This window comes from Raphanus sativus, chromosome 2 (genome assembly GCF_000801105.2).
Source record: "Raphanus sativus cultivar WK10039 chromosome 2, ASM80110v3, whole genome shotgun sequence".
Taxonomy (NCBI): Eukaryota; Viridiplantae; Streptophyta; class Magnoliopsida; order Brassicales; family Brassicaceae; genus Raphanus; species Raphanus sativus.
Window position 1 is genome coordinate 26051244 of NC_079512.1, and position 12078 is coordinate 26063321.

Here is a 12078-nt window from a genome sequence, read left to right on the forward strand (position 1 = left end):
TTGAAAATATATTATTTTATTTTCAAATAAATTACTTGTATTTTTTGTGAAACTATGTTTTATGTATAAAAATCTATATAATTTGAAAATTTATAGATATTTCCTCTTTCATTTATGTTTTTAATGAAAATATGATAAACTTAAAAAAAATTATGAATATATATATATATATATAATTAATAAATATAAATCACCTAGATCATTCATATATCTAAATATTATAAATAAATATAAAATTTATTCATATTTCGTGGGAGATTCACCTAAGTAAAAGCATGTTGTAAATATATATTCTTTTATGTTTTTTTTTTAGCTTAAACAACTTTTTTAAAATGATCAAAAATTTATTTGACTATGAAATTTATTTTATATTTCTATTTAAATCTCACATTTTTAATATATATATATATTAAAAATATGATGTCATATAATCTATTTATGTGTATAAAATACTTTTTCGTCAAATTTATGTTTATAGTAATAATATTATTTTATCTTTTAAATAAGCGTCTAAACTCTTTTGTGAGATTATATGTATATATCTCTGTATTTTTAAACTCATAGATATTTCCTTTTCTATGTATGTTGTTTCATGAAAATATAAAAAAAATTAAAGATTTGTTATGTGTGTAAATCTATGTTTTCAATATATGTTTCCATTTTATTATTTATGTGATTTTTATTAAAAACTAAAGTATAAATTATAATTAAACTAGTTAGGAAAAAATTAAATATTAATAATTTTAATAATGATAATTATTAGTTAATTAAAATAATTTGTAATAATGTAATATATATAAAGCTAATTTTGCATTATATATCGTAATGTAATAAATAGTGTTCATGTATTTAAGATTGAATTTGTCTAAACTCCAATGTCAGTTTTTCTTTTATCTTTAATTGAGAAAAAACACTTTTCTTTCATCCCTACAGGTATACAGCGGTACCATGGGTTACGGTTAATAATACCTAATTCTAAGTCTCGGCATTCGGGTTTTTTGTTCAGGTTGGAGCCGATTTTTTTTGGGTCTGGATTTTTCGGATCCTATACATTTAGGCTCAATAAGTATTTTTAAATTTTTGATCCAAGTCCGCGTCAGTTCTTTTCGAATCCGGATCAGTTCTGATCTATAACTAAAATATTTATAAAATATCCATAATTTTTTGGATCCGTATCGGATCGTGATCAGATTTAAATATTTAGGATCTAAAAAGAAAAAAACACACAAATTTCATCAAATTTAGTCAACATATATCATGTATCTAAAATTTTACAAAAAACTTAAAATAAATATTTTAAATTCAAAATTTTACATTTAAAACTTTATATTACTTGAAAATGTTACAAAAACAATAACAAAGATTGTTGACAAAAAAATATTTCAACTAAATCATAAAATAAAATATAGAAAATAGAACACACAAAAATATAGTTTTTGAATATTTATGTTTTTAATTCGGGTATGAATCGATTTTTATCGGATCAGATCTATTCTGATCAGTTCTTTCCGGGTCTGGATCTATTCGGGTTCGTTTTTTTCGGTTCCGGTTCTTTCAGGTAAAAAAAATTAGATTCAATAGGTATTTATAAATTTTTAGATCGATTCTGATTTGGATATTTTCTGATCGGTTCTGGTTCGAGTTTTCGGGTATTTATGATTGAATTTGTCCAAACTCCGAAGTCAGCTTTTCTTTTATCTTTAACTGAAAAAAAGAAACACTTTTCTTTCATCCGTACAGGCATACAACAGTACCATGCGTTAAGTGTCTTTGCATGCAGCTTACCTTGCTCACTTTTTTCTTGCATACATGTTAAAACCATCTCCAATCCAATTCTATTTATATCTCTATATTTTTCTCTAAAATAAAAAAAAAATTATTATAGAGGTGGATTTACTCCAATGTATGTCTCTATAATAGAGTTCCTCTATATTTTCTCTTATAAATAGATGAACTCTAAATATTTATAAAGAAAAATATAGAGATTTATCATTTTCATTTCTAAATATAGAGACAAAAAATAAGATTCCTCTATATTTTCTTCTAAAATAAATGAACTCTATTATAGATGTGTATATTGGAGCAAATTGACCTATATTATAGAATAATCTTTATCCTAGAGAAAAATATAAAAGTGTACTTTAGAGATGCTCTAATAGAATTAGATTCTCATCACTTGTTTCCTTAACGGACATTTTCACGTACGTTTAAACTAGACGGACAATATTTTGACAACTAGACTGTAGAGTGTAGACGTTGAGAAAAACTGACTACATTTTGACTTTTGATTAAAGGCGAAAAGAAAAAGACATCGCTAACCAAGATTAAGAATTATTGCAAAATATAATATTATAAAAGAAAATGTTGACTTTTAATGGAGAGAACGTAATGCTAGCATCTTCACCTCCATATCTTTTTTTTTTTTTTTTTTTAAATTTTCACCTCCATATCTTCCCCTGCTTTGGTGCTGGCCTCCAAGATTGATCGCATGGTTAGGGACAGGCTGCTCTCTATTCCATCTCCATCTCCTTCTCAACCATCGCTGCTGCTGCTTTATTTATCTTTCCTGTTTGATGTACCTTAATTTTCCTTCTCGTTCTTTTTCTTTTCCTTTTCTTGTATTTTTATATGGTTTCACCACAAGTTGTAACTCATAAACTGAAAATCTGGTATAAATTTTGACATTTTACCAAAAAAAAAAAAAATGTTGACTTTTAATAGCAGACAGTGATTATTTTATACATGAATATAAACAAATAAAATTTTGTAGAAAACTATTTACAAGAATCTTTGAAAAATGATTAAGAAGATTGACAAAATGGTAAAAAGTGTTATCATGTTCTAGAATACGAAAATATATTATTATGATATTTTTCGTCAACCTTTATTTTGTTATTTGAACATTATTTTTAAAATAGGATGTTAGAATTCATTGCTAAAAATTTGTTAGTTAAAATTTAGCATTCACTTTTTAATCGAGGCTATTTTTTAATGATGATGAATCTAAACTTTAGAGTAAAATATTTTTTTCTTTTTACAGTAAATTTTAATTATTAATTGAAATAAATAAATTAGTTACTAATTTAATTTACAAGAAAATTAAATATAACTGATGAATAGTATGATTGCCTTGATATGTTATATTTTTGTTTCATATTTTAATTTGTTCACTGTAACAACGACAAAATTATCGTTAAAACTGTTATATTATAGTACGTACTCGTAATATACTAAAAAATAATTTCCAATATTCGAACAACAACAAAAATATCTTTATATGGTTTATTGTCTTTAAAGATCAAAAATATTTAAGATTGTACAATACTTTTAACACACATAACTTTCATGCTATACAATCAAAAATATTATATATATATATATATATTAGATGTTTTCATAAATTAAGTAAGTAGGTAAAATACTACTTTATTCTTTAACGATCGAAAATATGTATAGCATTTTTAACACTTGCAATCCTCATTTTATACAACAGAAATACCATATAATCATATATTTGATGTTTTTCGTAAATTTAGTTAGTAGTTAAATAATATTACTTTCGTGAATTAAATCATTTGTATATTTACATATTGTTCCACAATTTGTGAATAAAATTAAATGACGTATTTTTATTTCTACATTAAACTGTTATAACATTTTTATGGAGTTTCTTTTGTTATAGTGTGAAATCGTTCAAAGCCTGATCAAACAATTTAAACTGAAAGAGGTGTTTGTATCTTCAATTTTCTCATTCTTGTGGTTCCGTATGTGAAAGACAATAACAAACAGTTTTTGCTTTGCCAAGAGTTATTAAGAATCAACAAGTGCAAAAAAAAGAATCAACAAGTACATATGTTACTTTAAGTAATTTTGTTGTTAGGAGAACAATATCTATCAGCTAGTCTGCATAATCTTTTTTAATCAGGAAACCCGAAGAATATAATTGTATATCAAATCTTACTTTAAGCTACATCATGTAAATGTGAAGATCATTCATGTCGTGATACAACATTGTTATAGATGGTGTAAATGAAATCCTTAATCTTCAAGCTTCATCTAACAAAAACAACATTTTACCGTTTTCATCGTTTAAGATAATTAGTTTGGACAGTAAATTTGACTATTATCACATTATTTTTTATAGATTAACTTACATGTATAATAACATTTTTTATTTTACATACAATATTCTAGTATTTTGTCCCTTTCTATCCCAAATCCAGACGAAGATTTAAAGAATCTTATTCAAAATCAATCCTAAATGAGAAACAAAAGATCACGAGAAAAAAACAATTGATTATATTTTGTAGAACAAAAAAGATATATTGGTATATAGCATTAACTTTTGCTTACTTTAGTCTAGATTTTTACATAATTTAGAACACGGTATTTTGTTGCTGTATCTCTTTTTTCTAAATTAGTAAAACAAAAAAAGAGATACCACTACAACATTGCCAAATGTTATATTATTATTATTTTTACATAAATTAGCACACGGTATTTATCTTATATTATCATTATTATTTCTTTCTACATAAACTTACATATGCACCACTACAACATTGCCAGATGTTATATTAGCGTGTCTACTTTAGGCCTTTAAATTGAGATTTCTGTAGCCTAAGTAGTTTATACAGTCTTGAAAAAACACACCAAAAATATACAAAACTAGCAGAATGACTCTTGCCCAATCTCTTAACAACCAACGCTCTGTCTTAAGAATCAATATTATGGTTGTTGACGATGATCGTGTTTCCCTTGAAATTATGTCACGCATGCTTGAAAGATCCAAATACGGAGGTAAGATTATCAAATACAATATGCTACTATGTTCTTCTTACCTTCATTGATATTTGAAACCAATTAGCGGAGTGAAAGATTGTAAAAGCCCTTTCAAAAGTTACATTTTATTGAGATTCAAAAAATATTTCTTAATCATTAAGATGTGAAATCCAATTACATCCGCACACCTAAATTCAATATAGATCTATCCCTATTTTGATGGTTTTGAAACTAATAGTTTTGGTTGATGCAAAAATTTCAACCAATGTACTAATACTATGTAAGATTTTCAAAAGTATACCGATCAATAATTGAATTAAAATTTATTGGTGAATGTAAGAAAATATGATATTTTTACCACAAATGATATGTATGTACATTGTGCCGGCGTTACAACATGATTTTTTTTCTTTTGCTTTCAAAGTTTGAAACTAATGGAAGTTCTTCAAATCGATTTTTTCTTATAAAGTAATCAATCAATTAAATAAAACAATCTATAGCCATCCCAACGAAAATGTTTTGCTGATGCTATCAACATTCTCAAAATTTGTGAACTATTTCATAACTATATTGGAATATGCATATACCCTTTTTAAAAGATAATGGAATATATATAAATATGATTTAGCAAAAAAAAAAATACTATGGATATATAACTAGCATCTATTTTGCACTCTTTGTTCTCATTTTAAAAAGGTTAAACCAATTAAAAGTAATCATCTTTGTACTTGAATATTTTCACATTACATTTGAATCTTTATTTTGGTTTAATGGCTTTAGATCCATCTATGGAGATCACAGTTATAGCTGTAAGAGACGCAAGGGAAGCATTGTTTAATCTTAAAATCCAAAGAAACAACATCGATCTCATAGTCACAGACTATTACATGCCTGGCATGAATGGTTTACAACTCAAACAACAAATCACTCGACAATTTGGCAATTTTCCGGTCATAGGTAAGTTGTTTATTTTTCTTACAACTTACATAAAACTGTAATATTTTTTGATAAAAAATTAATATATTTAATAAAAATGTAATATTTTAAGTAAAAATGTACTATTTATTTACAAAAAGTGTAATATTTTTTTATAAAAATCTGATACTTTCAGAAAACTGTAATATTTTTCTAAAAATTTTGATATTTTTCTATAAAAGTTGTGATTTTTTGCTATAATTCTAAGTTTTAACTATTTTTCTTTATATTTTCTAAAATATGAAAGTTATGTCATCGGACACCAACAAAGAACAAGAGAGTTTAGCTTGTGGAGCATTGTGTTTCCTTCCAAAACCCATCAAACCAACAGACCTACCACATATCTACCAAGTTGCTTTAACTTATAAGAGGAATAGTATGTCTATATTAAGGACCGAGAAAAACCACAAGGATACAAATGTTAGCATCCCTCAGCAAATCCATCTGGTTCCTGAACAAGCTAATGTCTCGAAGAACCAGAAGAACAAGTTCTTATCTAAATCAGATTCAAGATCTGTGAACAACTTAAATGGAAGTTGCGATAGTACAAAAAGTTCACGAAAAAATAGAAAAAGAAAATCAAAATTTTATTCTGGTGATGATGCTGAGTCTATGCCGCAGCCTTCCAAGAAGAGTAAGCTTTCGTGGTCGGATTATCTTCATGACCTTTTCTTACAAGCTATCCAACATATTGGTCTTGACAGTAAGTGTTTTGATTTTTTTTTTTAATTATAAAACCATTTTATACAATACACAATATACTGTTTATTTTTTACATTTTGCATGTTTATATATGCACACGAAGACTAATATTCTACGTTTCTTTACTAAACTTGAATCTTTCAAAGAGGCTGTGCCAAAGAAAATTTTAGAGTTCATGGACGTATCATACTTGACAAGAGAGAACGTTGCCAGCCATTTACAGGTTTGATCATCGATATATCTCTTTTTCGCTAATGTTTTTTGGATGTTTTAAACGGGAATTTTTTAACAACAATTTATGTTAGTCAACATTAAACTACGAAGTTTTAGAAAACATAATAGTATTTTTGATAAAAGAGTCTAAAAGACTTCTGTTAAACAGTGTTAACAAAATGTTAAATCGGTAAATTAAATGAAAATTTAGAGATTTTTATGTTTCTTGAGATAGTTAGAAATTTTGCTTCTGATATATTCGTTTAAAGTTGTGTTTATATATATATTTTTTATTTCTATCCATGTTTAAAGACGATAGATCAATTGATAGATTGTAAATGACTCACCTTTAATTAACTAAAAATTGTTACCATACAGAAATATCGAAATTTTTTGAGGAGAGTCGCAGAAAGAGGTTCTTTATGTTCAGGCACGTTGCATGGAAGAGGCATGGAGCCGTACCATAGTAACTACACAACCTCTTCTTCTTGGTACAACAAAGGTCTTAACAATAAATCATTCTATTCAAAACCTACACCCGGTCATGGACAGTCAAGACTCTTATCCAACACATGTGAACCCGTCCGCTTCAACCAGATGCCTTACAGCCACATGAACCGGTTATCTACCTATGAGCCGCACCGTACTGGATCAAACTTGACCATGCCCATCAAAAGCAACTTCAGATTTTCAACCCAGCCATTGCAAAACGAAGGAAATAGAAGCTTTCTTGAACCAACCGTGATGGCGAACAAAACTGGCCAAACATCTCAAGTTCCTGGGTTTGGACAACATGGAATATCGGCTACCAATGATAATAATTTCAACAACAACATGATGAGAAGCTATGGAAGTTCAACTTCTAATCAACTCGGAATAAGCAGCTATGCAAGTTCAACTTTTAATCAACCAAGAATAAGCAGCTATGCAAGTTCTACTTCTAACCAACAAGGAATGATCCATGGAAGTTCGACTCCTAATCAACCAGGATTGAGGAGCTATAGAAGTTCGATCTCTAATCAACCAGTACCGAGCAGCCATGGAAGTTTTTCTCCTACTCAACCAGGAATGAGTAATTATGAGAGTTTAACTTCTAATCAACCAGGATTGAGCACCCATGGAAGTTTATTTCCTAACCAACCAGAAATGAGCAGCCACGGAAGCTTACCTCATACTCAACCAGGAATGAGTAGCTTTGGAAGTTTAACAACTAATCATCTAGGAATGGTTAGCTATGAAAGTTTAAATCCTACTCAACCAGGGCCCAGCAATATCTCGTACGGATTGCTATTAAGCAATGAGAACACTGCATATAAGCCTCAAACACATGCCTCTACAACTATACAACCAAATCTTGAAACTACTCAACTGGATAATCTCTGCTTGCACTATGACCTCGGCAATATTAACGAGCTTCCTTGCGATATAAGTAACTTTGACTTCAATCACGACAAGGTATATGTCTTCACATCCCAGAATGTTTCAGTTATGTATATACAATATATGAGTGTATGTTGTGAGATTTTTTTGTCTGATATGTGATGCGAGCAGCAACAAGAAGAAGTGGCTTCTACCAACAAATTTGAGATCCCTGCAAATTTTGAGACTGAAGTGAAGCAGACCTTTTCTCTTGAAGAAGATGGTGGCTGGACCTTTCTGAACATAAATCAGGTACATAAATATTATTAGGAGATTTTGCAATCACAAGATTGTATTTCAATCAACTTCCTATCAAAGATTATACTTTATCATATGGTTGAGAAATTATTATGAGAATTTTTCTAACTGGATTTGTTACTATTAGAACTTTAGTAAATTTCTGCTATTTTTATAAACAAATATAGGCATTGTATCTAGACATTTGTTCAGTATATCTATATATTTAGAAGAAGATGGTGACTAGATCTTTCTGAACATAAATCATGTACATACATATTATTAGGGGATTTTAGCAATTACAAGATTGTATTTGAACCTAACTTCCTATCAAAGATTATATATATTATCTTATATATGTTTGAGAATCTATTTAGGAAATTTTCTAACTAGATTTTTGTTACTATTAGACCTTTAGATTTCTTCTACTCTTATAAACAAATACTAGAGCTTGACCCGCACACCCGTGCGGGTTTTAATTTTGATTTTTGATTTTTTATAATTAGTATCATATATTTTAGATGTGTCACTATATAACTAAATGATATTGGTTATTTGAATATTTTAGGTTCCTATACATCATGATTGAATCCGAACCAAAACTAATAATATGTATTCTGTCAACTGCGTGACAATTATTATTAATGCATATGTCTAATATATTTACATACTAACTTATATTTTAATTATATATCATGTAAATAACTCTTTTATGTGGTTCTTATTTTTTAGATATCACCAATAAATAATGAAAAATATAACTACATAGCTTTCAAAAATATTGCATTCTAAATTTATTAAATAGATACATAAATTTATTATTAATAAATAAGGTAAAATATAAGTATGTAATTTTAAAACAGTATTGTATTTTTCTCTATTCAACTGCATAATAATTATTATTACTGCATATGTCTAATTACATATAGTTACGACATATTTTCACAAAATTTAAATCATCATCAATGCATGAGACCGAATGTACTAAAACAACAACGTAAGTAACCATTATTCATTCTTCAACTTTTTTGATCTATCTAACGTTTTACATTGTTATACTGGATTTAAATAAATAATTTGTGTGTGTATGTCAATATATTTAAATTTTATGTTATTTTTAGTTACAACACTAAAATAATAACAATAATAGAAATTTATTTTTAATTAATTGCATAGAATATCAAAATATGGTAAGTTTGTTGGTTAGCTAGAATATAGCAAGTAGTAGTTTTAATATTAGTCATTTAAGGAAAATACAATAAATACTTAAATTATATTTATTAATTAATTCAGTGGCATATGATTGTAAATATTATGCAAGTTTAAAGGTTAATTTTTATTTGTACTTCACTTTTAATAGATTAGATAGGCATTATATCTAGACATCTGTTCAATATATCTACATTTAGATGGAGTATTTTCCATAATATGTCTTTCTGAATAATATATTTGACTTTGTTGCGAAGGGTCATTCTAATGAAGAAACATCAAACAATTTTGCTGCTCCGGAGATAAATGATCCAACTTTCAACAAAAACCCTAATCATGCTCAGGTACCTCTTAGTTATATTATTTTAAAATGTTTTCATGATATACCAACAACGTTATTATTTCTTAACTCTGAAATCTCGCATATATTTGGTAGGAACAAGATGTTTCAGATTTTGATTGGTCGTTGTTGGATTTAGAGGTAAAAGTTTAAATTATTTTTCTATAATTTAAATTGAAGTTTATGGGTCATGGAATATTTTTGATCAAATTTGTTCTTATATATGTGTAGAATTTGGCTAATGAATACGAGTTCATGGACCCGATGTTCACCGGTGACATGAATTGAAAAGGGTTCGATCGAAGATGTTCTCTAAACCGGCAATGCATGCAAAGTAGTTTTCTAAGAAAATATTTATAAAGAATAAGAGTTTTTCTATAGAAGTATGGTTATGGTTGTATAATATATTTCTTAGTGTTGGATATTATGTCTCTTTTTTTTCCTTCAGCAAGTGTTGGATATTATGCTATGCCTTAGAACTTTTCAATATATATCGTAATCTATATGGTTAGAAATGTCATGTGTTATTTTGTGCTATAGTATACAGACACATGCGATCATATATGAGTTCTAAGTTGAATAGTATAATATTTTCAAAGTGATAGATATACAGTATAATACATATGCATATCTATTAAAACAGATAATCTATATCTGCGTCAATGGTAAAAATCGACGACATTGTAAGTGGAAGTAAATACTGTTTTTCTTTATATAAGCTACGATCAAAAACCATATCAGGGGGACCTATAAACCAGTGTTAACCAAGCACTGGAACAAAAGTCAGTTTCTGGTGACCACATTAATTTCATTGTCAGAGAACAACATGTCTTGATAGAATAGATTGATGTGGTCAATTTCGTTGATATGCGCTAGTTTGATACAACCACTTCCTTTTGGCAAACGCAGCAAAGCTGCACACGTGGATAAAAGAAAAAGGGATACTGCATCAGAGCTGAAAGTAAATCTTGATACAAGTATTACAAGAAAATGATAGAAAAGTCGATACTAGCCTTGCTGTTTCTGAGCCAGGTACGAATGCATTCTTCGTGGTACTTGTGAGTACATGGTAAAATTATCATTCTCTCTCCACGAACATAATCTGACTGGCATATCAAACACCTGTTTCCCCAATCACACTGTAATTACTTTTTACGACATTTTGTATAATCGAACTGTTTATTTTTTTTTTCCATTTTGGAACTTGCATGTGATTTTTTCTTAGAAATGGAAAAACTAAATTCTTAATTTATATGGAGTGAATGTATAATTAAAGATAATAATATTATCTTTTCCAATTTTTAAATCAGAATAGATGTATGTTTTAAATGAAAAATAAAAGAATATGAGAGAAAGTAAGAATACTTTTCATCTTCTATAGAAGGTTGAAACTTGATGATTGGCAATTGAGAAATTTGTCTCTTCGTTAATCCTATACCAAAATTTAATACTCTTTCAGGCACTACACTCCGTTGGATTATTTCCTGTGATGTAATAACGACCAACATTTCCTATTTCAGACCAAAGGTTATTGAAGAAAATGCTATTGAAAAAAAATTAAAGTAGAATCTCTTTTATATTCTTACGTCGAGTGAATCTTGGTTAGGTCGATCCCCAGAACGTTCTGCAAACGTATATTAGAGGTTAGTAACTGCATAAGATGATAAACTATGCTTCCAAAAACATATGAATAACTGTAAAGTTGATAGACCTGAGGTAGAAGGAGAAGGCGTGTTAGAGGGCAAAGGCCTGCGTATTGGTCTCGGACTATTTGTTGGTACAAAAAAACTCATCAGCCAGGATATTAGCATCGACAAGAAACATCTCAAGCAGAATGTTCTTCGGATGGTAGGTTGATTTTGAAACTGATGATTGTCCGTTGGATTGGGATTAAAAGATATAGACATGGTAGATTGGCTTTGAGGCTGGTAATAATTCATCATAGGAGAAATGTTTTCAGACAAATGCCCCGGTGATACGAGCGTTGGAGTATCATTGTTTCTACCATGTTGCCTGCGATTTTCCTCAATTCTGTTGGTGATTTCATCAGCTTCACCGAACAAGTAATTGTATCCACGTAAACTTTCGGAATCACTCATCTTATATTCAAAATTATATAATATTTTGAGAACTAGAGATGCGTTGATATTGTTGTTTGGTATAATTTTTTATATGTATATATCATACTATTTCGTTGAATT

The 12078-nt window shown here is 28.3% G+C and overlaps 2 protein-coding genes across 2 annotated transcripts; one reads left to right on the forward strand and one right to left on the reverse strand.

Moving 5' to 3' along the window:
* Window positions 1–4676: 4676 nt before the first annotated feature.
* On the forward strand, window positions 4677–10336 carry LOC108841305 (putative two-component response regulator ARR21). Its single transcript, XM_057004262.1, has 9 exons — window positions 4677–4800; window positions 5563–5739; window positions 6005–6460; window positions 6606–6682; window positions 7051–8127; window positions 8224–8343; window positions 9795–9881; window positions 9974–10018; window positions 10109–10336. Exons 1-9 carry the CDS (start codon window positions 4677–4679, stop codon window positions 10163–10165), a joined length of 2220 nt encoding a protein of 739 aa, XP_056860242.1. The 3' UTR covers window positions 10166–10336.
* Window positions 10337–10749: 413 nt separating this feature from the next.
* On the reverse strand, window positions 10750–11980 carry LOC108836867 (RING-H2 finger protein ATL57). Its single transcript, XM_057004263.1, has 5 exons — window positions 11589–11980; window positions 11464–11501; window positions 11243–11361; window positions 10891–10999; window positions 10750–10791 (listed from the first exon to the last, which is right to left on the reverse strand). Exons 1-5 carry the CDS (start codon window positions 11974–11976, stop codon window positions 10750–10752), a joined length of 696 nt encoding a protein of 231 aa, XP_056860243.1. The 5' UTR covers window positions 11977–11980.
* Between the last annotated feature and the right edge of the window lie 98 nt (window positions 11981–12078).

What these genes read in the sequence shown, in the direction of transcription:
- LOC108841305 (XM_057004262.1), top strand. Translation starts at nt 4,677, where the DNA reads ATGACTCTTGCCCAATCTCTTAACAACCAACGCTCTGTCTTAAGAATC. An exon ending in TTGACTTCAATCACGACAAG is followed by an intron (nt 8,128 to 8,223) that starts GTATATGTCTTC and finishes TGATGCGAGCAG; the next exon opens with CAACAAGAAGAAGTGGCTTC. An exon ending in CCTTTCTGAACATAAATCAG is followed by an intron (nt 8,344 to 9,794) that starts GTACATAAATAT and finishes TTTGTTGCGAAG; the next exon opens with GGTCATTCTAATGAAGAAAC.
- LOC108836867 (XM_057004263.1), bottom strand. Translation starts at nt 11,976, where the DNA reads ATGAGTGATTCCGAAAGTTTACGTGGATACAATTACTTGTTCGGTGAA. An exon ending in CTAACCAAGATTCACTCGAC is followed by an intron (nt 11,362 to 11,463) that starts GTAAGAATATAA and finishes ATTACATCACAG; the next exon opens with GAAATAATCCAACGGAGTGT. An exon ending in CCTTCTATAGAAGATGAAAA is followed by an intron (nt 11,000 to 11,242) that starts GTATTCTTACTT and finishes TTGGGGAAACAG; the next exon opens with GTGTTTGATATGCCAGTCAG.